This window comes from Harpegnathos saltator, unplaced genomic scaffold, assembly GCF_003227715.2.
Source record: "Harpegnathos saltator strain DR-91 unplaced genomic scaffold, Hsal_v8.6 scaffold235, whole genome shotgun sequence".
Classification (NCBI taxonomy): domain Eukaryota; kingdom Metazoa; phylum Arthropoda; class Insecta; order Hymenoptera; family Formicidae; genus Harpegnathos; species Harpegnathos saltator.
The window spans coordinates 316,617-343,837 of record NW_020230023.1 but is presented as its reverse complement, the minus strand read 5'-3'; the positions used below and the strand labels follow the sequence as shown (position 1 = coordinate 343,837).

At 44.9% G+C, this 27,221-nt stretch overlaps 2 protein-coding genes and 4 non-coding genes across 6 annotated transcripts; 3 read left to right on the top strand and 3 right to left on the bottom strand.

Moving 5' to 3' along the window:
• Nucleotides 1-6,974: 6,974 nt before the first annotated feature.
• Nucleotides 6,975-11,445, top strand: cos (kinesin-like protein costa). The gene is made up of 2 exons (XM_011154489.3): nt 6,975-7,374; nt 7,563-11,445. Exon 2 carries the CDS (start codon nt 7,603-7,605, stop codon nt 10,216-10,218), a length of 2,616 nt encoding a protein of 871 aa, XP_011152791.2. The 5' UTR covers nt 6,975-7,374; nt 7,563-7,602; the 3' UTR covers nt 10,219-11,445.
• A 6,334-nt stretch (nt 11,446-17,779) lies between these two features.
• TRNAL-CAA (transfer RNA leucine (anticodon CAA)) lies at nt 17,780-17,899 on the bottom strand. Its single transcript has 2 exons — nt 17,862-17,899; nt 17,780-17,824 (listed from the first exon to the last, which is right to left on the bottom strand). It is a non-coding gene; the product is annotated as a tRNA-Leu (tRNA).
• Nucleotides 17,900-18,239: 340 nt separating this feature from the next.
• On the bottom strand, nt 18,240-18,362 carry TRNAL-CAA (transfer RNA leucine (anticodon CAA)). The gene is made up of 2 exons: nt 18,325-18,362; nt 18,240-18,284 (listed from the first exon to the last, which is right to left on the bottom strand). It is a non-coding gene; the product is annotated as a tRNA-Leu (tRNA).
• A 389-nt stretch (nt 18,363-18,751) lies between these two features.
• TRNAV-CAC (transfer RNA valine (anticodon CAC)) lies at nt 18,752-18,824 on the bottom strand. The gene has a single exon. It is a non-coding gene; the product is annotated as a tRNA-Val (tRNA).
• A 333-nt stretch (nt 18,825-19,157) lies between these two features.
• On the top strand, nt 19,158-19,229 carry TRNAE-CUC (transfer RNA glutamic acid (anticodon CUC)). Its single transcript has one exon. It is a non-coding gene; the product is annotated as a tRNA-Glu (tRNA).
• Nucleotides 19,230-20,054: 825 nt separating this feature from the next.
• LOC105191252 (odorant receptor 13a) lies at nt 20,055-26,617 on the top strand. Its single transcript, XM_025298706.1, is given in 6 exon segments — nt 20,055-20,128; nt 20,420-20,709; nt 23,205-23,831; nt 23,834-23,961; nt 24,777-24,935; nt 26,552-26,617. Coding segments are annotated over 6 exon segments (1,344 nt in total).
• The last annotated feature ends 604 nt before the right edge of the window (nt 26,618-27,221 follow it).

Genomic DNA, 27,221 nt, shown 5'->3' with positions numbered 1-27,221 from the left:
CATGCAGAATTTTGTTTCTCTTTTTATTTTGACTCACCGAAACGACTTGCAGTCAGAGCCGGCTATGTTCCGCTTCAACTCTGTAACAAAAAATTCACATTCGTTCATTAAATTTGACCAACGAGTGCGGGCGAGTAAAAAAGTAATTTACCCTCTGCGATCTTAATTCAAGTCGAGTCGGAAATTATATCCCAGCTCTAGATCGCCAAGGGTCAAACAGAGGACTATAGTAAACTTGTAAACTTACCTTCAAGCCGACTCTGCTTGGCCCGAATCGGATCCTCCGATGCGGCATCCCGCGTCCGTCGGATTGCTGTTGCTTTCCGCAACAACTGAAACAGAAAAATCATTTTCCCGGTTAATAACCTGCGGTAGAGAGAGAATATCTTTGATCAGAACGAATCGAAAATACGGAAATATTTTGATAAGGAATTTTTATCTTTATATTTTTGTTCCAACATTGAAAATTTAAATGAGACTTGAAGCTTTCAAAAGAGCTGATGAGGAACAAGTTGCAAAGGCAAAGATCGTAAAGGGTTGAACACAGATGTGTAGGAAACTTGTAAACTTTACCTTCCGACCGATTCTGCTTGGCCCGAACCGGATCCTCCGGTACGGCATCCGCATCTGCCGGATTGCTGTTGCTTTCCGCAACAACTGAAACAGAAAAGTAGTTTTCCCAGTTGATAATCTGCGGTAGAGAGAGAATATCTTTGATCGAGACGAATCGAAAATACGGAAATATTTCGATATAGGATTTTTATCTTTACATTTTTGTTCCAACATCAAAAATTTAAATGAGACATGAAGCTTTCAAGAAAGCTGATGAGAAACAAGTTGCAAAGGCAAAGATTGTAAAGGGTTGAACACAGATGTGTAGGAAACTTGTAAACTTTACCTTCCAGCCGACCCTGCTCTGCCTGAACCGAATCCTCCGGTGCGGCATTCGCGTCCGCCCGCCTTCCCGCTGCTTCCCGCAACGTCTGGAACAAAAATTTAGCGTTCCTGGTAAGCTGCGATAGAGAAAGAATGTTTGGTCGGGAGAGTAGAGAATATTTGCTACAGTTTTTTTTCTTCATTGACATTGAAAGTCTAGATAGGACTTGGAGCTCTTGAAAGAGCAGGTGAAAAAAAATGACAACAAGAAACGGAGACAACAGTTGTGTGCTCTCGAAAATATTCTTTTACGAATGGACATTTAAATTTAGATCCCGTAACGAGAGTAAACAGACTTGAAAGAAGCGCTGACCGAAAACAAAAAAGGTCGCAGTTTAAGAAGCGGACGTTGAATATTCTACATAAGACCGGTATGCTCACACAGTTGGGAATTATTCAGAATGTTTGACTGATGAATTAGAGATCCGCGTCCATGGACCGTTATCTGTCTCTATCTGGATCAATATCTTTTGTATACAACAACGCAATAAATAGATAGACAGACAGAGATTGACGAGAGTAATTGCAGATTCATAAAGTCATGATTACTAATCGGATGATGACGGATCGTGAATGCCGAGCGCGAAATTCTGATTTCTTATTCCCGGAAAATTCGTCAAACGTCCGCCTTCGTTATCGGAGATCTCCCGCATAATAAATGATTCCACATACCTGGAAATGTGACGTATCGCTGCCAGCGTCCTGCTTCCCGGCTACTGGAGTCCTTTGGATTCCACTCGTTCACGCTTCTAATGCCAATACTCGCGATTCGGCCGTGCGGTTAATCAACGCGATGCTGACGCGATGCCGATTGAGTATCTCGAGGATTGACGAGATATATTTCTTTCAATTACACGAGATGGAAATGACAAGCGCGTCGCGCACGACTGCTGTTGATGGAATGAAGTCGAATACACGAGGTGCACGAGTGTTATAATACGAAGGGCAAAAAGTGTCGTCGCTCGCGAGCCGATCAACACAATCGGCGCGATGTAAACATTGCGGGCCTCGGCGGCGGTTGAAGCAAGAGAGACTTGCCCTTGGGCGTCTTTTCTTTTCTCGAAGGTTCCGGGACAACGAGGGGAATGCGAGGAGGCCTTTCAACTGTACGCGACATTGATTTACTACTTATTGATTACTGAAAATAAAGAAAATTATTCTGTCGAAGCATCGAATATTTGTTAGCTTTATGTTATTTAAAGAGGAATGTGTACGATTAGAAAATATGTCAGCAACTAATTGTACAGAATGTCAAAGTTGTTGTGACGCCGTTTACGGAGAATAATTAAAGGTCATGGTAGCGTTAAAGAGTGGAATTTCATTTCATGCGAATTTCGTCTCGTTCTTATTAAATGTTAGATTATCCGCTGCGGACAATAACTCTTCTACTTTTCATCTAAATTCGGTTGGCTTTCTTTATTTCGAAAATAAAAAAATATATACCAGGGTGAGATTTCATGACAACATCAACGTGATTTTCTTTGATGTTTTTTTTAAAAGTTCAGATATTTCGTCGGTTCGCGGGATATTTATAATCGGAGTCTCGTCGCGTTAATTAACACATGCTTCTCTGAGTGAATCGAATGCTCACCGACGGCCACTGTCAGTGCCACAAGCGAATGTCCGAAGCGGACGGCATGCTGAATTGAGAAGCAGGACAAAGGGGACGGGACGTGGGCAACGTTACATCATGCGTTTCCAAACGTGTCAAATCGTTTATTATACAAGAGACTTTGATACGGCAACATGTATTCGAAGATTTAATATTTAATACTATTATATTTTTATTTTTCCTGCTTCTCCCCCCTCCCATCCCCCCCCTCTTTTTAGACCGCCGGGCATAATCTGACATAGAGATGGCAACTGTGGTTGCAGCACGGATATAAACCGCCTGAAAATGGTAGCACAGACTTCCACCACATGCAGATTTTACCACCGAGACCTGAAAGTGGATGTAGCATCGTAGTTTCCCATCTTAAAATGGATGTAGATGGCGTCCTTTCCCAATGCGGAAAGTCGGTGCTGCAGAAAATGCCGTGTTGGCCGCTCTCAGGTTTCTCTCTGCTAGACCTCTTATTTATACCAGAGAGTGGCGTCGGAGCAGTGGCTTACACACCCAGAGCCATCTATTGAATTGAATTGAACCTCTTATTTATCCACAAAATAGGGTGCCTAAAGATTAACACCAGTACCGCGATTCTGTAACTCGTTATTGGAGTTAACGACACTTTCGTTATCGTTGCGCAGCTTTTGTATACCGTAGAAAAGCTGCGTAACAATAACGAAACTGTCGTTAACTCCAATAACGAGTTACAGAATCGCAGCACAGGCAAGGCATTCAACATACGACAATACCCAATGAGAGAACAGTTTTTTGACGAAGGATTAACTTTTCCACTAAAGAACTTATCTGTCGCATACTTTGCCTGATATAAATCCTCATGGTATGTGTATGTGTGTATGTGTAGCGCGTGTATGCACACGTACGTCACGCACACCTAATTGCAACACACGCACGCGCACACATACTGCGGTAAAAAACGCTTGCCGGATTATAAATAAATACTAACGTAACGCTGAAATATTTTGGGAAAATAATTTTGGGTACAAAATATCATCTTGTATCATATATTTATACGATATAAATCGTATATAATCTTCATGATATTAATCATATACAATCTCAATCCTTATTTTTTTTTGCGTATGTTAACATGTTAATTCACTTACAACACTACGAGCCGCCACTGTGCTTAACAAAGAATCAAATTGTGATATAACACAAAAATGGATCGAACATATTTTTCTTTTCCCTTTTCAATATAACTGAATGGTAGATTAGACGTATTTTTATTTTAAAATTGCTCGTAGAAGACGAAAGGAACGATATATGATGTGTTAAAAACAGACTAGAAAACTTAAATTTTGCTTTTTAAAATGCTCTTATTATACTTTTTATATAAACGTTTCTATCTTGCAATGTGTAAAAAATTAATCGAAAAATGAACTTGAAAACTAAACTGCTCTCACATTTCTAACTTGACCCGATAGATCTCCAGAAATGTAAGCTACGTTATGAATGTGTCTCGAAATACCGCTCGCAAATACCAGGGCACGCCGTTGCGTACTGCGCGGGGCAGCAAAACAAAACACGTCCGCGTGCACGTGGAGCACGTGACGCGCATGTGCGCAGTGATGACAAGTCGTGGGAAAAGTCGCGCATGCGTATTGAGCAAACGCTGTGGTAGCTTCACGGACGTATATATTTGAAGGTATTATTAAGTCCCCACTATGAAGGAAATGTGAAGGAAATTATAGGGAAAAGGGACAATATTTCTGTTCAATAAATATAATATAGTTTATATAATGTAGTTTATATATGAATAATAAAAGATAATAATAAAATTTATTAATTTGTAATTTTTTTATATCTGCAGTCAATATATTATATTAATTATTCCTATTGCGTTTATTATCACAGCTTTTTCTTAACTTATCACTAAACTTATCGCTTCTCCAATTTATTATAACACTTTACTTTATGAATACATAACGTAAGTACACATGGAGAAAACGTGGAGCAACTGTAACGGACAGACACGCGGGACTTTGTGCGCACTATTTGCGCCTACTATCTGCGTTTACGTCCACCATTGGAAACGCTTGCAACGAGCTCTGACGTCATGCTCACGCATGCGCACAACGGCTCTCATATGGGAAAAATTCCCACCACTTGTCATCACTGCATGTGCATCGGATAGCGCCGCGAGTGCATGCGGAAGGTCCGGTCGGCACGCGGACGACAAGGCGCGTACGCGAGCGGGCGCGTGAGGCGCCCGTACGACACGTAAGCACGAGAGAGAACCGCTCGCTCACTACGCGCGTGCCAGCAATGGCACTTCCCGGAACTCCCAGAAGCACCTCGCGAAGGGGGTGCGCGCGGGCACCCTGACGGCACGAGCTGCCGCGGCACCAGGAGGCGAGAAAACACTACGCGGTCGCGAAGGTGATAGCCGAACAGTCGCGACGAACAGACACGCGACTCGCGAGAAGCTACAACTGCCGAGACTATATCCCAACGTCGGCGACTGCTGAAAGATACTACTAAGCGCCACGTGCGCTGTTGCACGTGGTCGCGAGGCGACCAAACCTAGAAGAGCGCCCTCGGCTGCAGCAACTGTTTCCTGTGGCTCTGCGGCAACTGGTTCGCCGGCGACGCGATAGATGGCGGGAAAGGGTCGACCGCCACCATAGACATAGGAATATAGAGACAGAGCATAGAGTTGCGGTGGGATAACCATTGCGGAACGGTGCGACGAGGTAAACTGTGCCTAAATCTAATTGGTGGTTGTGCCGTGTGTAAGCATTTGATACATACATAGATGTGTATGAAGTTGTGTGTGAGTGAAATTATGAAAAAAAGGACACATGCATAACCTCTGCAAAATACTGTCAGTGTAAATAGTTCTTATCATTTTGTTACATTGGGTGCTTACGATAACGAGAGTGGAGCGAGTGATATCTGGATCTGGAGAGAGCAGTACACACTTCCATCTACAACTATTATATTTCATGGCTATTCCTAATCCTATTCCCTTGCTGTCTCATAGTGAGAGGAGCGAGTAGGAGTCGATCGTCTTGTGTGTATACATAACAGAAAGCTAACATATACCATATATTTTATTTTTTATTGAAAGAATTATACTTATATATCATATGAATTTATAAATTTATAAATGCATATAATATATAAATATAATTCTTTCAATAAAAAATAAAATATATAAAATAAATTTATAAATTTATAAATGCATATAATATATAAGTATAATTCTTTCAATAAAAAATAAAATATATAAAATATATTATAAATTTATAAATTCATATGATATATAAGTATAATTCTTTCAATAAAGTATAAAATATGGCATACGTTAGCTTTCTGTTATGTATACACACAAGACGATCGGCTCCTGCTCGCTTCTGTCACTATGAGACAGCAAGGGAGTAGGATTAGGAGCAGCCATGAAATATAATAGTTATAGATGGAAATGTGTACTGCTCTTTCCAGATCCAGATCTTACTCGCTGCACTCTCGTTATCGTAAGCACCCATTTACCAGGATTGGGAAAGTTACTTTTTAAAAGTAACTCGTTACCGTTACCATTACTTTCGGTAAGAAGTAACTCGTTACCGTTACTCGTCTTAAACCTACCGTTACTGATCTTAAAAAATAACGCGTTACCGTTACTTGAAAGTAACGATATTTTATTTCGTTACTTTCCGTTACTTTTATTTGTTGTAAATCCAGGATTATAAGAAAGGTGCTAAGACAAGATATAAATCGGACATAAGACGATTAGAAATATATATATATATATATATTTAAATATTTTTATTATTTTATGTTATTAATTGTTGTATTTAATGAAAAGTTTCTTAATTAGTGGATATGAATTTAATATTTGGATATTAGTGCCTGTTGACTTTAAAAATCTTTGCCATTCATCATAGGCAAATTTCTCATTTGATGTTTGCTATTTAAAATTAAAAAAATCATCGTTATTATTGTGCTTATCAGACATCAAAAAATTTTTAATTGAAGGAATTCCTTATAAATCTTCTAAATACGTTTGCGCAAGTTTTCACTTATCTCCAGCTAACCAATTCAATTTGGGATGCAAACAGCTGGCAATTATCAATTCTTCTTTTTCAAATGTAATACAAAACCTAAAGTTAAATCAATAAAATTAAATATCAACATATTGATTTTTCTTTTTGATCAGATGAATGTTATTTGATGAACATATGTATTAACCAAATTACACCAACTCACCTTTCTTTTAAATCTTTCTGTATAGCTACGGCCAATGGATGACAATATGTGAGTCCATCTTTATTGGTTCTCATTAAATTCAGCATAAAACAAAAAATGCATAGAAATTAAATACAATTAAGTTTAATTTTATAAAAATTAAAAAGTAACGATTAAAGTAACGGACGTTTTGTTACTCGTTACAAAAAAAATGTATCGCCGTTACCTTTTCGTTACTGACATCAAAAAGTAACGGTGTTACCTCATCGTTACTCAAAAAAGTAACGATATCAGTAACGGCGTTACAAGTAACGCGTTACTTCCCAATCCTGCCATTTACTATTTACCAGTGACAGCCAAGTCGTTGCATCACACGCTCTGAATATGCGCACTATTGTAGCCAATGAAACTTAGGCACAGTCGCCCTCCGCATTTCAGCACAACTCCCCTCGCCTATCTTATGGGCTTATGCTCTGTCCCTATATTCCTATGTCTATGGTATATGACCGCCACACATTCAGACAATTTTCGCAGAAAATGTGCACGTGGAAAAGCCATAGAGTTTGGAATAAAATTATGACAAGAGATTGGAGCTCACGATAGGTTAGGAATTTCATAGACAAGTATGTATAGCCAATTATTATCTTATATGCTAAAATTATATGTCAATTTTGTTTCTCTGCAATCTAATATTTCACTCAAACGGAGAATTATTTCAGCTCAATGGAAAATAGTTTTTTCTATGTATTATTTTAATCGTTCTAGTTGTTACTGATCTTAATAATGATATAACTGACAAAAATTCCCACAGGTCCTGCCTCATTTATTCAGACAGACGAGATCTTTGTTAGATGATATTACATGAGGCAGATAAAATGATGCATTACGGGCCGTGGATTCAACACCAAGCAATGTTGGACAATCACCAGTGTTATGCACCTTATATCAATATGATGCCATCTTTCCAACATCGCAATCATGAGCACCATCAGCTAGCTGAGGAAGAGAATGAACAGACTGGGGATGAGACACATGATACAGTGACACCTGCTACTTCTGGGGAACGAAGTTCCAGTGCAGATCTCTTTAGATTGGAGTTTGCTGCTGCTCAATGGTCTAAATTGGTCTCTAATGCAGAGGGTTTGTTCACAAAGCTTATGACAAGTAACATTTTGCCACATACAGATCAGGATCAAATTGAGCAGTGGCTGTGCATGAAGCAAGAATACGAAGAGTGTATATCTGGTGATGATACTACTAGTATGCAAGGATACACAGAGAATATCAGAAGATCATTAGAACGTATCGAGGAAGTAACTGAGACCGATGAGAAGACGGATGAGTCTGCGAATCAAATGAAACTCAAGCTCAATGCTAACTGTACCTCCAGCTCCGAGAGCGACCTATCTAATGCTGACGACGATGACGATGAGGATGATGATGATGATGATGATGATGATGAAGAGGAAGACGAGGACGAGGATGAGGAGGAGGAGGAGGAGGATCGGAGCGATGCGAGTTCGGAAAACCCAGACTTTTTGGAGAAATTGGACGAGTGCATCAACAAGTTCAAGATAGATACGGATAGAGATATCGATTCCAAGAAGGATGAATTCAGAGAAACAAACATCGAGATTATACATCCGGCGGCGAGATCTGTAAACAATAATTACGTCGCGATAGCGCGTCCTATACCGATCAGAAACCCAAATTCCCGCAGAAACTCGATGTTGCCCGGTTCCGACATGTGTAACGAGGTATTGGTCTTCAACGATAACCGGAAACCTTGCCAGAACCAAGTTCTCGAGAATCACCTGATGGAACGTGTGAATCCGTGCGTACTGGATAACCGCAAGACGGAGGTGAATCTAAACGACAATTTCATAACGATGCAAAACGACAATTCGCCGGATCTGTTGCTCGATGCCCTCAAAACCGCGGAAATACCCGAGCCTATTCGCGAATTGAAAGCCTTGTCGCTGAATAACGAGGCTAAGCAGACGCAAGTGAAGAAGATCCAGTCGGATCTGGACGGCGCGCAGAAGCGCATCGAGGAGCTGCAGACGACGATCAAGATCAAGCAACGTTTTATCGCGGACATGATGAAAAATTCTGATACACGCACCAACGCGAAGCAGCGCTTCCAACGTAAGCGCAGCAAGCTCCAGGAGGAGTATTACAACACGAGGACGCAATTAGCACACGCCGAGAATGCGTCCTTGTACTCAGACTCTGAGGAGAAGTCTTCTCACAGGAAGGAGATCGAATTATACAAAAACATGGCGATACATTACGAGAAGCGCTTGATGGACATTGATATGATTAAGCAAATCGCGGGTGATTCCGCGAAGAAGGTTCTTGAGTTAGAAGGCTCGCTGAACACGTCGAAGAAACAAATGGAGAAACTGAAGCGTCAACTGAAGAAGGAGGAGGAACGGAAGAAGCAATTGGAGCAGGAGCTCGTCAAAGATCAGCAGAAGATACGCGAGCTCGAGGAGAAATATAACCTGACTGCTTCCAAACTGAAGGAGATGCAATCGGAGAGCGAGGATGAGAAGCAGCACAACGCGAAGCCAAAGACCGACTGTGCGGACAAGAAGAAGAACTTGCTGGACGTGAGCGCGAGAATATCTCATCTCGATCACGTCCTGAAGGAGAAATCGATGGACTTGGAGAGAACCGCGGACACGGATGAGAAAGAAGCGCTGCGGCATGAGATAAGAAACCTGAGACGCACCCGCGAATGCCTGGTGGACGAGAAATGCGATCTGGACGAGAAACTACAGAAAGAGAGAACCCTGACCACGGTGGAGGAACGGAAGTTGCTCGAATGCGGAGAGACGATCGAGGCTATAGACGCGATGATCGAGCACAAGAACGAGATGATCTGCGGGCGGAAGGACTTCTACGAGAATCAGTCTCAGCGCGAGAAGGGCGAGCGGGTGCTCATGGAGCGCCTGAAGAAGCTCTCTCACGGTGAGATAATAACGCTGTTCGTCAAGTACTTCCACAAGGTGATCGACCTGAAGGAGAGCTCTAAGAACTTGGAGGTGCAGATAACGGAGCTGGAGGCTCGCATCGCGAGCCAGGATTGGGAGATGGGGACGCAACAAATGGAGGCCAAGAGGAGGATCGTGTTGATGCAGAGGCAGTACGAGGAGAAGCTGCACCACATGCTCAGGTACCTAGCGGAGGAGACCAGCAGCTCCGGCCATGAGAGATTCGACAAGGACTCTGAGCTCACCAAGTACAAGCGGGAGAACAGAGCACTGAAGAAGCGTCTGGCAGACGTGGAAGTGCTGCTCAAGGGCACGACACCGCCACGAGCGGCCAGCCCGTGCAGGATCCCGCAGCAAGGCTTGAAACAGATCGCGCCTAATAGTACCCGCTCGACTACCAAGGTGACAAGACAACGGAACAAACTGATCATTCAAAAGACAATCGACTGCGACAAGCGAAAGAAGTGAGTGAGCTTGTCGGGGAACGTCTGCCTCTTGTCTATCATCCTATCGTGTATAATTTGTTCGCTATGGCTTTCTTTCCTGGCTCGTAAGCTCATTCACAGGTCGACTCAACGGGATCCCCTCGCCTGTTCCACGCACCCGCTACGTACCACGCATCCCTGCCGATTGTACGGAGTCTCAAGGGCGTCGAGAGCAAAGAAGTAACGACGGGTGCTCTACAGAATTCACTTCAGCTTGCCGACCCGATGAAGAGTAGATTTCTCATAGGCCTGTGTACGAATACTAGTTCCAGATCGCCTTGCCCTTCTTTGTGTATTTTTGTAGAAGGTACATCGCGCTGCGCCGCGAGGGGGAGAGAATGTATTCGCCCCAAGTGTTAGATGTCCGCTCGCGAGGTAAATGTGAGACGCGCGCAGGTACGAGTCCGCATGTTAGGGACCCACGTCGTCGTGTCTGTCACACAGGGGCGCATAGTCATAGTTATAGTACCACAAGCTCGTAACTGAATATCTGTAGGCGTAATGTAGCCGCCAAGTGTAGTCTCCCGAATCTCGCTCGAGAGCGTATCTGTATGGTGTCCTCGTTAATCTAACGTTCATTCGTTTCAGCGCTCATCTATCTAAGTGTCGCGTCGACGACGCAGCGAGACGCGGCTACCGGCCGCTCCTGCTCCCAACTTCCGCGGCGGGAAACGAGAGAGGAAAGGGGAAGAGAACTTGAAGGCTCCCAGCGAGCCTCGTTGTTTAGTGACGCTTATTAAGTTACATGTATATATCGCGTAGTCGATAATCGAATTCATTTCAGGCCTCGAATGACCGTCCGAAGACGATGGACGCGTTAGCTCGACGAACGAGCCGAGGTGTCGCGCTTGGGAGAGAATGACCGTCGACGGTCTCATTGTTGCTGGCAAGATAGGATTTGTCGAAACTGCGCTGATTAAGGAGGAAGTGGACTCCCTCCGTGATACGGTCGTTCACGACTGTTGTAGCTCCCGGAACACCGCCGCTGCCGGTGTCGCGGCACGCTTAACCATCTCGCTGCACGCAGTTGCTATTCGCATGCGTCGTCGCTCTCGGCTATTGTTCAATATATGGCGTTATATGTTCGTGTAGATCGCGAAAGAAGGCGGACACCGATCTCTGGTATATTATTATCATTGATATCTTTTCGTCGCGCGTAGAGAGATTAGAGGAAAAGAGAGAGAGAGAGAGAGAGAGAGAGAGAGAGAGAGAGAGAGAGAGAGAGAGAGAGAGAGAGAGAGAGAGAGAGAGAGAGAGAGAGAGAGAGAGAGAGAGGGAGGGAGGGAGGGAGGGAGGGAGGGAGGGAGGGAGGGAGAGAGAGAGAGAGAGAGAGAATAATGTTGATTGTAGCATAAGAAACCAGTCTCGCCATCACTCCACTTCGACCGAGATCGTTATCGATCCACTTTCATCGTAATTTATTGTAATTTTGTAAATAAATCGATATCACACGTTACACGCGAGTGCAGTTTCCCGTCTTCTCCCAGATCAGAAGAGCGAATTCCTTACGAGCGATTATTCCACATCCAACGGGCCGATACGAGAAGAAACGAGAGTGATATAAATTTATTGTTCTGCGCTGTCTTTCTAGATCCTGATAGATCTAGATCTTGTAATTCGAGTTCTTTCTTTCATCCGCATGTCGTTCGCGAATGTCGATGAGAATTTTATATTTTAAATACTGTTTGAAAAAGCGCGCGACATAGAGTCGCAAGGCAAAAGGATTGAGTCGCGCGACCTAGAGTCGCAAGAGATCAGCAATGATCATTTCATACAGCGACTCATTCGGGGCCACGGCAGTGTTCTCGCAGCAAGAGGGAGACGGTGCGATGTTGGAAGGCGAGCGTGGCTGGTTGCCTAGTTACGCAGGCACCAACAGGCTTCCGCTTTTGTCCTCTTCGCATGTCTAACTTTTCCGAGCGAGAATATTGCTTCTGCATTGTTTCTTATTATTTATGTGACATTTCAGGGCTCTTGATGAGCATTCACTTCTGGTCTTTTTCGCGGCTCATGCCGTCTTCTCTATCGAGAAGCATTCACGGTGAGAGATACCTGGTCTCTGCATTGACTGGCGCCGCCAACATCGGCGGCGCTCCTGATCGACGGCTTACGTCGCCTTTCTCACGGTGAGAGATACTTGATCTCTACATCGGTTCCTGGCTTCTCTATCGAGAAGCGTTTCTGACCGGATGTCCGCCGTCTCCCTTCAAGACGCCCGGATCTTCAGCGACTCCCGCCGCCTCCTCCGTCGGCGCTCCTGACCTGCGGCTGTCCGCCGCCTCCCTTCACGACTCCTAGATCTTCAGCGGCTTCCGCCGCCTCCTCCGTCGGCGCTCCTGACCTGCGGCTGTCCGCCGCCTTCCTTCACAACTCCTAGATCTTCAGCGGCTTCCACCGCCTCCTCCGTCGGCGCTCCTGACCTGCGGCTGTCCGCCGCCTCCCTTCACGACTCCTAGATCTTCAGCGGCTTCCACCGCCTCCTCCGTCGGCGCTCCTGACCTGCGGCTGTCCGCCGCCTCCCTTCACGACGCCTAGATCTTTCGCCTGGATGAATGACAATTTTCAGTGACATATTAAAAATCGGTATTGCTACGCGCATTCAATTCAGAAGTATGATACAAATACCCTTAAACTAAACGGAAATCGATAATGAATTGATCCATTCGTTAACAGATGGTTACGGTACGTAACTCTGAACAAAATTTAGAACAACTTTATTGCCACCGTCGACCGAGTTGGCGCATGCGTGTAAAATAGTGGAATTTCCAAAGTCGGCGCTCGGAATGCAAAGAGTATCGACGCGATATTCTTAGCAAAGTTTCGCTAAGAAAAGCATCAAAGCCATCGGGCGACCTGCAGCTTTTAGGCAACTCGTGTTTACGGACGATTCTATTCGCCGTTATGTAGAGAGCGTCTCGCTGCTATAACGTTATCGAAATTATTGCGGATGGTAAGGCCCCGACGTGGGGCCCGCAAATGGGCGCTCGATGGCATCGATGTCCAGCGAGGCTGACAAATCGTACGATCGTACGTTGCCGAGACGTGGATCGCGTTATCGGGACGCGGACCGTCGGCCCGAATTTGCCCGTTAAGTGGCGAGGAGTGTCTTTCACGGTGCGATAGCCACGAATTGGTAGCCGGAGATGCGTAATAATAATCTCTCTGGCGCTTGTTTTCGTACTGGTATCGAACCGATCCGAGAGCGGCCCACGCATCGCGACGCACCATTACTATGTTCGGCGCGCTTGGAAACTGGACGATCGAGATTTTCGGTAAGAAACAGAGGCACGGCGTTTTATCGAGCCGCAGTGGCTAATGGAAACACGAGGTCAACTCCGTTTTCCCGACCCTTCGACAACTTCTCGTCAACTTCAGCATCTCGTCCTGACGCAGCACACTGTTCTCGAGCGGTTTCGAATTTTAATTCTGCTCTGCGATGCGTTCTATCAGGTTGATGCAAAAATAATTGCGATTTTCACGTATCGAATATAAAGATGCATATATCAGTTAAAAATTATATTTATTAATCAAATTATATTTATTACATTTCTTAATAATTTAATTAATTTAATTAATTTCTAATTAATTATAATTATATTTATTAATCAAGATAAAGACCATTGGCCCGCATACATTATTCCCAACAGGAAACAGTTTGTTTATTCTTACAAGATAGAATTCTGGAAAAGATAACGGTAACTAGAAAAATCGGCGTTAAAAATTAAAATGATGAAAACCGTATTTTATTTTTGCACCAACCTAACATTTGAGATCTACGTGGAGACTGAACTTTTTCAAGGTACTCGTAAGTAATCAAGAATTTCCAAATGAAGGCTTTTTTCAAGAATCGATGGACGATTTTATTTTGATACGAAAAATTAAGTTTCTTAATTTCAAATAAAATCTTGTACAAGTAGCACGCTAAAAATATTGTTCATATTCTATGTAGCTCAAGTAGAAAAAGAATAAGACTAAGAATAACAATCTTGCAAGTACTCGAATATTTGTGGACCATTCTTAATAAACGACGAGGCGCTCCTCGATGGATTCGCTAAGTACGGGCCGATGATTTCTGAATTTTTGTCATCGCAATTTATACGAGATATCGCGACTTGTGCGGGATCTAAGTGCCGCGCTGAAGGTGGTCGGCGAGAATCCCGGTGTCCCAGAGTGCGCCTCAGCATCGATCGTTAAATCGAGCAGCGTCATTTTAACGGACGACACTTGTTGCAACAGTTCGTGCTCGGCGATTAAATCTCACCCGCGGATTTCACCTCACGGCGCATTTGTATAATAACGCGCCGAGTGGCGTCAGTTAAAAAGTCCCGTTAAAGGCAAACGACGCCTTGATCATCGGCGTTTACCGTAAAAAATCGATACAATTCGGCGAGGCGGGGAGCGGGCTCTCTCGTGCGATCGAATTTTGCTGTTAAACGCGTTCGTGTCATTCTTTTTTTTCGCGTTTACGCGAACGCAGGGGCGAACGACGAGGAACCCGACGTTACGATCAACAACGTCTCGCGCTCTCGATGATCTCACCGAACGGGGAAAAGGAGAATTCACCTCGAACGGAAGAAAATATTGACAAAACAAAGAAAAGAAAAATATCCTCTCGAGAGAAGATCTCGAGGATTCTAATCGTTTCTTGTCCGCTTCTTTCTCCTCTTTCCTTTTTCCTTTTTATTTGTCGCGTCTGACCAAATATTGTTTTGCAAACTCAAAGGGCTTATCAACCCCTGACAAAATCTCTCTCTCTCTCTCTCTCTCTCTCTCTCTCTCTCTCTCTCTTTTCTTACAGACACTTTGCGACGACGTAAAATTTCAGCCCCGCGATTTTCACCAGCGGTCCGACCCTGCCGACGCGACAGCACTCCTCCGCGGTTCCTCCTCGTTTGCAGGCATGCGGCTCGAAAAATAAGTTGTTATCTCCCGAGGCGCGAGTGAGACCGGCGGGCTATTAAGCGGCCCTACGCAGGCCGCCGGAGAAATTTCGTAATGCGAGGCGGGAGAGGCGGCGGGGCGGCCGGGTAATTCGATCATTAAGAAGCCCGTGACAGAGAGCGAGCGTCTCCGTCGGCTGGGCGTGCGAAGCACCTGTCATTAGCCTTGTCCTACCGCATAAATACCCCGCGAGCTCGCCAATCTCTCCCGTAGCGGCCGGCTCGCGTATATTCCGCGCGCGGCGATCGCTCCTGCACTGCCTTCGATCCGGCGCACGATAAACATTTTCAATTAGCGATTATCGCTCGCTCGCGCGCGCGCGCCGCGCGAGAGCGGGCGAGCGAGCGAGCGAGCGAGCGAGCGAGCCGTGTAATCGGCTAACGCCACGGTGTTTTCGCGCTGGCTACGTGACCCTAATAATTTACATCCGTCTCTGCCTGAGGTCTTCATTATGTTGCGTCGCTGTGCGTGTCTCACGCGCTCGCAACGTCTCGTCGGCCGTCCGGCCTCTCGCCAGCCAGCAACGCTGCTCTGCTCTCGATGGAGATTCCGCGGCATTTCTCCGGCGGGAAGCCGAATTTTGCCCTCGACGCTCGATAAATTAAAGCATCTACGTAATCCTCACATTACGGCGAGGCCGAGAGGCGTCCGCAGCGGCTTTACGCTCGCGCGGAACTTTTTCGCCCTTTTATCAGCGCGCTCGCAAACCTTCTGATCCGCCGATAAATTTGTGACTTCACGACTGCGCGACCGGTTGCTGCGTCAATTAAATTTGCCCGATGTCCAGTGCGTTCCTTATTGCGCGTGCCTTATCTCTGGCGTATCTTGCACTTGGCGGAAATCGCGCGCGAAAACGCGCCCGCGATGAGATTAAGGTCGACGTTCGTAATGAGATCTTATGTTTAAGATCGTCTTGGGTTTATCTTCGGGTGCTTTGGCCGATTTGGGCAATGTCGGAAAATGAACTCGAAGGGATCAGGATCCCCTTAAAGATAAGGTCCGACTGTGAATATCGATTCGACGGAACGACAGTATCGACGAGAGAGAGAGAGAGAGGGAGGGAGAATTCAGGAGGACGCTAAAAACGAGAAAATCGGGAAGACGACGTCGAATTAATTGAATGTACCGAACGCGTATCGAGGGTTACACAGTTTGTTGAGTAATCGCCGGGAATTACGTCATGGAAACGGCCATTACGCCGTTCATTAATATCTCTACTCTCACCACCTGTGCGATTCTTACAAGATGGTATTAAGTGTGTGCAGGTAACAAGTCTCCTCTTTGGCTAAAAACCGGTACCGCTGGCGCGGTAGGAAAAATGTTTCGCGGAAGAAACGCGTTAAATGACTTTCGAGAAAAGCGGCTGGGAGAACGCGTTCACCGTTCGCGTTTGCGCTCGCAGCTGCGAGCGAAATTTCAAATGAGAGAGAAAATTGACGTCCGCGATTCGCCCGCGCACGCACGAATCGACCGTCGTGAGGCTCTGTTGGATTTGTTTAGCATTTCTCCGCCTCTCTTTCTCGTGCCTCAGCAGCGATGTCAAGCACGATATTCGCTTCAACATCGTCAATTCAACAGCTATCTCCCGCTCGGCCACGCGATGCATTCACACGAGACGGAGGTAATAGCTAGAAGAAATTCAACGATCGCGATCAGACTTGGTAAATCGCGTACCCGAGTGTCGTGTAATTCCCACCTTTCGTCGTTAATTACCATCTTAAGACGATAACATTGTGACAGGTCGGAATGTAAATTCTCGTTCCGTGACGAAACAACACGCAGACGGAATTCCGCAAGTCCGCCCGAGCAACGATTAGAAAGAAGGGAGAGAGAGAGAGAGAGAGAGAGAGAGAGACACGATTTAATATCGTGTGCGATTTACAATTCAAAAGATATTGAAATATTTTCGGTATAACGACGATACCTCCTGGTGATATACGACGCGAGACCCGCACAAATTTATTTGTACGTATAACGGCGCAGCATCGCGTCTATTAAGGTGTCGCTAATACTATCTTCTTCTAATGACTCTTCGAGCTCGTTATTAAAAGCAAAATCATCGTCACCGCATTTAAGATCGTTGATAAAATCATACAGCATTTTACACAGGAAGGATTTTATATCTCAAGTTACGCTGTAGGGAACTTTATAACCGAGCAATATTTTATCGGTATTTTCTACTTCAATTTATTATTTTTCATTTCAGACGCGTGATTTGTATTTTAGGAGCTGAAATCTATATAATTTATAATATTCTGTCTGTGTGAGAAAAGAAATAATAATTAATTAAAATATAAGTCGTGCAATGCGTATTATCTTATATTCGTACAACACATAATATCCATCTTTTTTTTGATCGTAATTATTTAAAACATTAACAACGACTAGAATTATTGTTACTATATCTCATACAACACGGATAAAATATTATAGATAAGATGTAATGAAAAAAAAAATTGTTGGAGAGTGGCGAAATCATTCGCGGTGGGATTCGAACCGACGACGTTCGAATAATGACGTTTCACGACGCATCCGGCTGTATATTTATCGAATATCGACCGCAAAAATGATAGTTGCAAAAATATTCGCAGAAACAAAAGATTTGTCAGAAGTGGGATTCGAACCCACGCCCTCAGAGAGGACCAGAAAGCCCGGTACTCGGCCTCGAACCGAGAAGGTATGAACCTTGAGTCTGGCGCCTTAGACCGCTCGGCCATCCTGACACTTGATTTCAGCTCTCTTAAAAGAGTATCATAAGCTACACATGACGCAATAATCATTAACATATATTTAATGCATAAACTATACACATGTATTAACATTTCTAACGACATTTTTAACAAATTTTATATTTAATACATGAAAATAAATGTCGCGATATTTTTCACGAATATTTTAGAGAAAAAAACTTCTCCCTCTGGAAAATAAAAAGATAATAATATGGAGAAACATGTATATATATATACGAAAATAAAAAAAACTCGATCGTAATTAATATCGCAAGCTAACATATATCTTTGCGTTTGGTTATGTAATTAGCAACGCGATAGTGTCAAAAGAATTTGTCAGAAGTGGGATTCGAACCCACGCCCTCAGAGAGGACCAGAAGGCCCGGAAAACTCGGTCTTGAACCGAGAAAGTAATATACCTTGAGTCTGGCGCCTTAGACCGCTCGGCCATTCTGACGGTTGAACTCATCCTCCCTAAAATCGTGTGATTGCGACAACGAGTACTTGAACAGTCACGATATATATATTTATATATGTACATTGTATGTACGCGTATGCGTATTCAATATAAAAATTTTTCTACTTTTATTAATAACGTTACCTTCAAGGAAAATATAAATCCGACTTGATGTAATTCCGCAATGATGCGTAAATATAAAAAGATAAAATAAATTCTAAAATGTAAAGAAAGAGAATAATTTTATTTTAAATAACGAAGAAGAAAAGATTTTCCGCTTGAGATCGAATCAGAGACTTTGCGCAATATGCGCAAATACGACAAAAAGATAAAATAAATTGTAAAATTAAAAAAAAAATAACTTCATTTTAAGTAATGAAAAAAAAAGATGTTTCCGCCCGGGATCGAACCGGGGACCTTGTGCGTGTGAAGCACACGTGATAACCACTACACTACGGAAACTCGTTGGAAGAACCTGTTATAATAGTCTACATAAGGCTACAGTACAATTTCTACCAATTTTATATTATATGATTTAAACAAATTGACCACACACAAAGTGTATATTTTTACACTTTCTTATTCTCAAAACAATAATAACAAGCAGTAATCCCACTTATTATTGACATTTGCCGCAATTACTTGCAGATATCTTGTCGGATATTACTGTAGCAAAATTACACAATACATATAAATATGTAAAATATAAAATATTTGTTGCAATCAACAGATAACAATTTATCATGTCATCGGATATCACACGGATCATACATAGTAAAGAAAAGCCACTCATCGTCCGGTATGGTCTAGTGGCTAGGATACCTGGCTCTCACCCAGGAGGCTCGGGTTCGATTCCCGGTACCGGAATTCTTTTGCATTTGTTTATTTTTTTTTCCAAAAAATCCCTTGCTACTGTAATACAGCTGTAATTAGTCACAATGCACTTTTTTCCCCCCAAACCTCACAACCAACTTCTCCCTCGCTTTCACGACGCGCAATGGTGTCACCGGTAAGATACGGTTGCGTTTTACATGCGACACGACTAACAAAACGTTACGGCAGCGATGGAATCGTCCCGTCACAAGATTCACATCGATCCCGCCCAAGTCGCTTATTTTTCCAAGTGGAAAACGACCGAGCGTCTCGAACACATGTCGTTTCAATTCACGGTATGTTATCAAACAACAAATCGTTCCTATTGTCTTCCCTCGTCGTGACAAACGACGAGAGTAATACCTCACGAACAAAGTACATTGCACCCGTCCGTCCTCGTCCTCGTCCTCGACAAAACATCGAAACACAAGTGGGTACGTGTGTGTGTGTGTGTGTTGTGTGTTTCCCGCCGGCAATTGCCGTCACTTTCATGGATTACTGTCGAGAAGATAAGCGAGGGAGAGGACACGTGCGCGCCGTGAGAGTCTATAATTCGAACAACAACAGCGCAATCGCGCAATTCGGCTTATCATAGGCAATCTTGCGCGCGGGGGCGGCCGCGGAGGGAGGGGGGAGGAAGGGAGAGGGGCAGACGCGAATATTCGAACTCGATAACGCGAAACGGGCGCGAAACTCAGATGCATAAAGAAATAGCACCCACGCGACATAGGTGACGTCGTATGCCCTAGGAAAAAGCTAGCCCTTGTAAAGCGAGCCCTTTATCGCTGCTACAGTCACGAAGCGGAGAGCCGCGCAGGAATGCCACGAAGGATAGCTGCCGGCTGCCTCGACAAGTTCCGGAAGTTGAGCGCCTTGCACACGACTTATCTCAAGTGAGCGAACCGTAATGTGAACATTGTCGCGCGTGGGTGTGGCTCGATTAATTATCTATTCGGAATTCAGTCGTCCTCGTCGTCTCGAGTGTTATCTCGCGCGCGCGTACGCGCCTCCTTCGGCGGTATCAACGGATTTGTTTCGTTCAACTTCGCCGAGAAACTTCTTCCTGTTGCGGGATTCTCGCTCTTTATTATATTTTTTTATATTTTTACATATTCGATCTTTTAGGTGTCTAAATGTACTATGTGCATTAATGAGACCTCCTAACTATTTCTTAATATGCTTAGATATATCGGCCTATGGGCCCTCGACTCGAACTCGTCCGTTACATTGAAATATCTGTATTTCGTGTACAACAAAGTGATCCTGACGATCATGTTCGCCTTTGCGATCACTCTGTTGGCCGACATCTGCTCGAGCTTCGACGACCTCTCGATCGTCACCGACGACGGCTGCATCTTCGCCGGGATTACCGTCGTGCTCTTCAAGGTGATGATCGGCCAGTTCTACCGCGAGAAGATCGCACGACTACTTTGCAAGACTATCGACAATTGCCATCGACTTTGCAAGTTTCCCAGTGAGTAAACCCGCCGAGATTCGCGCGACAGGCATTCGGATGCGCGACGGAAGAGTTCGACAATCGCGGGTTGCAAAAATGTTTCAAATCGCCGTTTTCGAGCGAACTTTAGCTCTCAAATGTCGAGGGGGTCGATTCACTTCTTCAGGAAGTTGCGATACATGACACACCCATAGATTCTCTCTCGTACTCTTTCACAAGAGCTAACGCGTCGACGAGTATACCAAAGTAGTATATTCATTAACCGCGTACTTGAAGCTCGAATGAAATATTACAATTACGCGTTCAGTATAGCGCGTTCAGTATAGTGCGTTCGTCTGTTCGCGCGCGATCTCTGCGAGTATCACAAAGCAAGACTCGGGCGTCACCCGAGTGGTAGTTTTAGCGCCGTCACATCGATGGTAGCTCCCGTAAACGAGCACGACGACAGGGTGGTGCGCAATTTCATGTCCTAACGAGAAGCTCAGCGCGTCGAGAGCGACGTCGCGAAGGGCCATCGTGGCGCGTCGGCCGGCGTTGATTCTCTCTCTTTCTCTCTCTCTTTCTCCTTCCTCCTGTGTCTTTCTCGTCTCCTCTCCTGCCAGTCCCTATTCACGACGCGTCTCCTTGACACGCGATTAAGGACCCCGGTACTCATTCATACGGAATTACTCGGCAGTTTTCGCAATCACGCCCGGGTAACCATGCGCGTCCGCGGCGACACGTGACGTCCCCCGCAGATTGTATATCAAGTTTCACTGATTCTAATATCGCATCGCGATGCTGAAGAACGTTATCGGCCGTGTCTTTCCCCCTCGAATCCTCGTCGCATTGATGACCGTCCCCTCTTCTCTCCCTCCCTCTCATTCCGTTCTACCTGCATCTGTATTTTATCTTATATTTTGCTTTCTAATCTTTTGCTTTAATATATAAGATTGTCTTCACCCAAAAGAAAGTAATTTCAAAACAAGCGGAATCATCTAAATTTTATTCTTATATATGGCCTCAAGAGGATTCCTCTAAGATTAAGAGGAAAATATAAACACATTATTCTTAAAGAGGGATTATATGTTATATGTATAATGCAAATTTTATTGATTTCCATATAAATTTCCTCTCATGCACAGATTATTTAATCTTCTTTTAAAAGGATTATTATTTATTCTCACTATACTTTATTTTTACTAGTTATTAGAGATGTGCGAATCAAGAATTTTTATGTTGAATCGAGAATCGAATCGAATCTCATTTTTTAAATTCGAATTCGAATCGAATCGAATCTATGAAATTTCACTCAAATTCGAATCGAATCAAATAAAATCGAATCATTAAAAAATTTAACATGATTATTAAACCTGCAAATAATGATGGAAGATTTTAATATGAAAGGGAATATTCATATTGTAATATTATCTTAAAGTAAAATATATATTTAAATATTTAAAGTAATATATAATTAAGTTATTAATTACAAATTAAGGTAATTACAAGTTAAAGGTTCAAACATACAGGGCTAAATGGCCCGTTTTGTAGCTGATGCACGCAAATGCTAATATATTTGATTCATATTCGAATCTTCGATTCGAAATTTTCGAATTATTTAGATTCGAATCATAGGGATTCGGATTCGAATCGAATCGAATTACATTAGATTCGATTCAATTCAATTCGAATAGTTCGCACATCTCTACTAGTTATACTAGTCAATTTGAAAAAATTATAACGTATACCGAAAAGTAATATATATATATATATATATATATATATATACTTCTGACTCCAGTCGTACAATAAGTATGCACGAATGAAATAAGATCATCGTAACAAACAAATTTCCAATCAGTTTTGTTATGGACTTTATAGCTACAAAGACGTTCATCATATCCAATTGTATAAAACATAATTAAAAGAAAGAATATATTATTCAACTTTTTGCAATAGATTATAAACTTTTGACCAAATATGGGTAAATTATCTTCGTTATATGTCACAGCAACACCTTTTTTACCTTTTTTAAAAACCAAATGTTCCGACTCATGAGCATATGATTATTTTTTCGTTCATGTCTGAAAGTAGAGCATGATTGAACAAAAGAAGCCGACATTCAAATCAACATATCCCTCTTCACATAAGAGGAAAATTAATTGATATAGGAGGAAATCCTCTTGAAATAAGAGGAAAATAGAATAATATCTAATCAATTTTAGATGAACGGTTCACTTTAATCGCTTTATCGAAGGAGGAATCCTTTTCCTGTATAAGAGGCTTCGCTTAAAACATGAGACTATGGGAAAAATCACTTTATAAATACTTTATAGAATACTTTTTTGGATGTCGCCTTTGGCTTATCGCCGAGCCTCATGAAAGGCACCAACGTAGTGTATTCGCACTACTATTCACCTTGAGCACTCGTTATCTCGGTTTGCTGCCTACTTGAGTTCTTAATTACTCATCGCAGCCGGTAGACGCGAGTAACGAGGATTATAACGAGACGCGCGATTTCTGCTCGTTCGCAGCCGGCGACGAAGAGGAGATCCTGGACAAGTACTTACTGATCTCCCGCGTGACTTTCTACGGATTCAGCACGTTGGGCTTTTGCCTCGTGCTGGCCTTGCTGTTCCTCGTACCGGTGGAGAACGGTGGGCTACCGGTGAGGGCGCGGTACCCCTTCGACACGACGCGCTACCCGGGTCACGCGGTCGGCTACTTCGTGGAGGCTTGCAGCGTCTCCGTCGGCATCACCGCTATCATCGGGATGGACAGCCTGCATACCAACTTGTGCAACCTGTTCCTCGTGCAACTCGAGATCCTCAACGCGCATTTTAGCAAGTGCGGTGCGCCGGCCGTCGCCGACTCGCGCGCCGACGGAGACACGCATTACGCGATACCCTCGACGATCGAAACCGGCGGCAAGGATAATTACGATCCAGACGCGATTCTCGGCCGCGACGACTTCGCCGAGCGCTTGCGGAGGTCCGTCCGCGGTCACCAGCGGCTGGTCGCCATAATGGACGACTTCAACGAGATGTTCAGCGCCGGCATGTTCGTTCAGATGCTCTCGAGCACCTCGATGATTTGCCTAACCGGCTTCCAAGCCACCCTGGTGAGTCGTGATAAGTCAAAGTGCCGCGGTCAGATCGTGATCGAGTCTCGCTTTGTTCCGGGCAGGTCATAGGCCACAACTCCAACATCTGCAAGTTCGCGATTTACCTGGCGGCGGCCGTGTCGCAGCTCTTCTACATCTGCTGGGTCGGCAACGAGGTGATATATCAGGTACGCGTGCGCGATCCCGCCGCTCTTTCTTTCGTGCTGTCGCTGTCAACGCGCCGTGTTGTTAACGCGAAACTCGACCGGCCGATTCACGGCGATTTCACTTATTGTAAGGTAAGTGTCCCAATTAGCGACGGTTTCCCTTAATAAATCAGCCGATACGGCTAATCGGACCTGTCCACCAAATGTTGCATGTTTTTAACTCTTTTGCAAAATTAGGTTATCGATACGGGGCGAGACAAGAATTGAAATTGTCGCGTCGCTCGATGACGCTTTTAGCGCTATTTTTGACTCCTCTCTTGTGTGTATCCTATATGTATGTATTGCAAAGGTTGATGCAAAAATAATTGCAGTTTTCACGTATCGAGTATAAAGACGCATATATCAGTTGAAAGTTACATTTATTCATAATAAAATAAAGACCACTGGCCTGCACACACATATCTCCCAACGTGACAACAAGTTCATTTATTTCTACGAGATAGAATTCTGGAAAAGATAAGGGTAACTAGAAAAATCGGCGCCAAACTTAAAACTGATATAAAACTGCTATTACTCTTGCATCAACCTAATATCCTTTTTACGTAATTAGACGCGGTGCTTTCCCGTTAATAAATATTATTACTGTTATCGCTGTTACTACCGCCGATCGGACGAATGCACGCCCCCACCGCCGTATCTCGTCGCAACGTGAAGGAGCTGCGGGGGGGCGGGGGGGGGAAGCGGGGAGGAGGGGGACCAACGCGACGTGTAATTAACTCGCAATCATAATATATAATCAACGATGTAACTTTCACGCGGCGTTCGCGATGTTACAGAGCGCACGTCTGGCGCAGAGCCAGTGGCTGTCGGGATGGAACGACGAGCTCTCCGCCAAGACCGGTCGTTTGCTAATCTTGTCCATGATATTTTCAAAGAGAACGTTGAATTTGAAGGCAGGTGTGTTCTACGTGCTGTCCATGGAGACGTTCACCGCGGTGAGTTCACGCGCGTTGAAAGGGCTGCGCGCGAGGGAGATCAGGCGAGAGAGTGGAAAGGAGGGGGAGAGAGAGAGAGAGAGAGAGAGAGAGAGAGAGGAAGAGAGAGAGAGAGAGAGAGTGACCAGTCGCATATCGCGCGGTCACGGAGAAGTATCGCGGCTGATTTAGCGGTAATTAAACGGAATGAAAGTCAACCGATAGGCGGTCGTCGGGAGAGATTGAATTCACCGCGCGAGTGCGCGCGCGCGAAGTATGATTTACGCGTTTTCGATAAACCGCGCATTACGACCGCGTTAATGGCACACCGGAGTCATCGCGATGCACATCGCGAGTTATCGTTATACGCATCTGCGCCGCGCTGAGCGTTTATTTCGTTTCTTTCCGCCTTTTTGAAGTACCTCGAACAGCCCGGCCGCGTACATCGCGCGCGCGCGCGCGCGCGCGTGTCGATGCTGCTTTTCTCGTCGTCGCCTGCGGCGAGCCGACGCCGATGCGGAATAGAAATAATCGCAGACGAAAAGCACGGAGGAGCGAACGTTGTGTTCGAATAGTATTCCGCAGAAATCTCGAGAAAGAACAGGAAGAACGAGACGCGCACACCTCTTGCGCGCTCTCTCTCTCTCTCTCTCTCTCTCTCTCTCTCTCTCTCTCTCCCAGGAAGAGGCGAGCCGCATCTCCGCCCATCGCGACCAACAATCGCGTATTAAATCGACGCAGTCGCGCGATGGTCCGTTGCAACCAAGTGCCTAAGGACAATGTAGCCAAGGTCTCTCGACGATCGAGCACCATGAGCAGCTGGTGATCGAACGCGTGGTCGCACTCGGAGTAGCGATCGGGTAGACTTTTCCTGAGAGCGAGAACACGAAGAGTGGAAAATTTCACGTAATGACTTTCGGCGATCACGGCGGTTTTCCAACAATGCGAATGTGAACCTTCTCATCTCTCATTCCTCAGGAAAAGTCACACGATCGCCGGCCAGCTAGGAATCCGACGCGATCCATTCCGAATGATTTGCGTCCGATTAGATATCGGAGCTGGAGGATCGCGGATTAGAAATTTACTCTCGACCGACCGACTGACTTGCAGCCCGACTCGCTTCGTCCTGACTAGTCAAGTAGCAGTCTTTAATTCTAATTAATCATAATATTCATTTATTTTACTGGGTAATCCACGTGTCGTGGATCTGCTGCAAATTATCCACTCGAGGCCGTCAATTTGCCTGGCTAGCTCTTGCCTAACAAGATGCCTAGCGATAAAAAACGACTAGTTTCTACTTTGTTCTCAGCTTTTTCCGGAAAGGTTGTTCTAATTCCCTCGGACTATCCGAGTCTGCGCAAAGTCTCGATCCTCGACGCCTACTTTGATACGCGAGTTTCACGGCGACCGGTCAGGAAAGCTTAGCCATCGATCGATCGATCGATCGCCACGCTACGAATGATTCGCGGCTTAAATTTACCGCGTTATTTCTCGCCTCTTTCGGCGCGTTTCCGACACCGCGACCGAGTCGCCCGCGAGCCGTTCGTCATTCGCGATTGCATCACGAGTGCGGCCACGCGGAAGATGTCGATGGTTTATCGATGTGTCTCCCCTCTCTCATCGAGCATTTTTCGCAGATCATGCGGGGCTCGTATTCCTTCTTCGCTCTGCTGAGCACCATGCAGTCGGGAGGCGAGCAGTGAATCCGGCAACCCCCGGCTCTTAGTTACCGCAACCGTAGCGCAAGCACGACCAGGTCGAGAGTTCTCCGTTGCCAGCCGCGAGTTTAGCGCTGCACGACGGAAAACCGGCTGTAACCGGCGACTGTATCGGCGATCGCGAGTCGAACGGACGGCTAACGCGCGGAGCCGGTGCAAAATGTATCGCGCGGCTGTGTGCTGAGCATTGTCAAATAAATGAAACCCACTGGAAGCGGAAGCGCCGGCTGCCGACGGAGATGCGTCCGCCGATGGGGGGAGAGCGGTAACTTCGTTACCCGAGTTACCGCATCGCACGGAAAAAAAAGGAGGGAAAAAGAAAATAACACGTCCCGGTAACTAGCAGCTGTAAATCGCCGGGCCTCGAACAGTGCGTCTGGGGCACGAATTGAGCGGCGAATCGTTCCGCGATCGCGAGGCGCCGAGATTTATTGGGAATAATGTCCCTATCGACGCGCGAAATTAAGCAATTTCGCGGTTCATAATGCAACGATCGAAGAGAGAGAGAGAGAGAGAGAGAGAGAGAGAGAGAGAGAACGCACATGCCGCGCCTAGATCCGTACCGTAATTTAGCGTATTGCTAATCGAC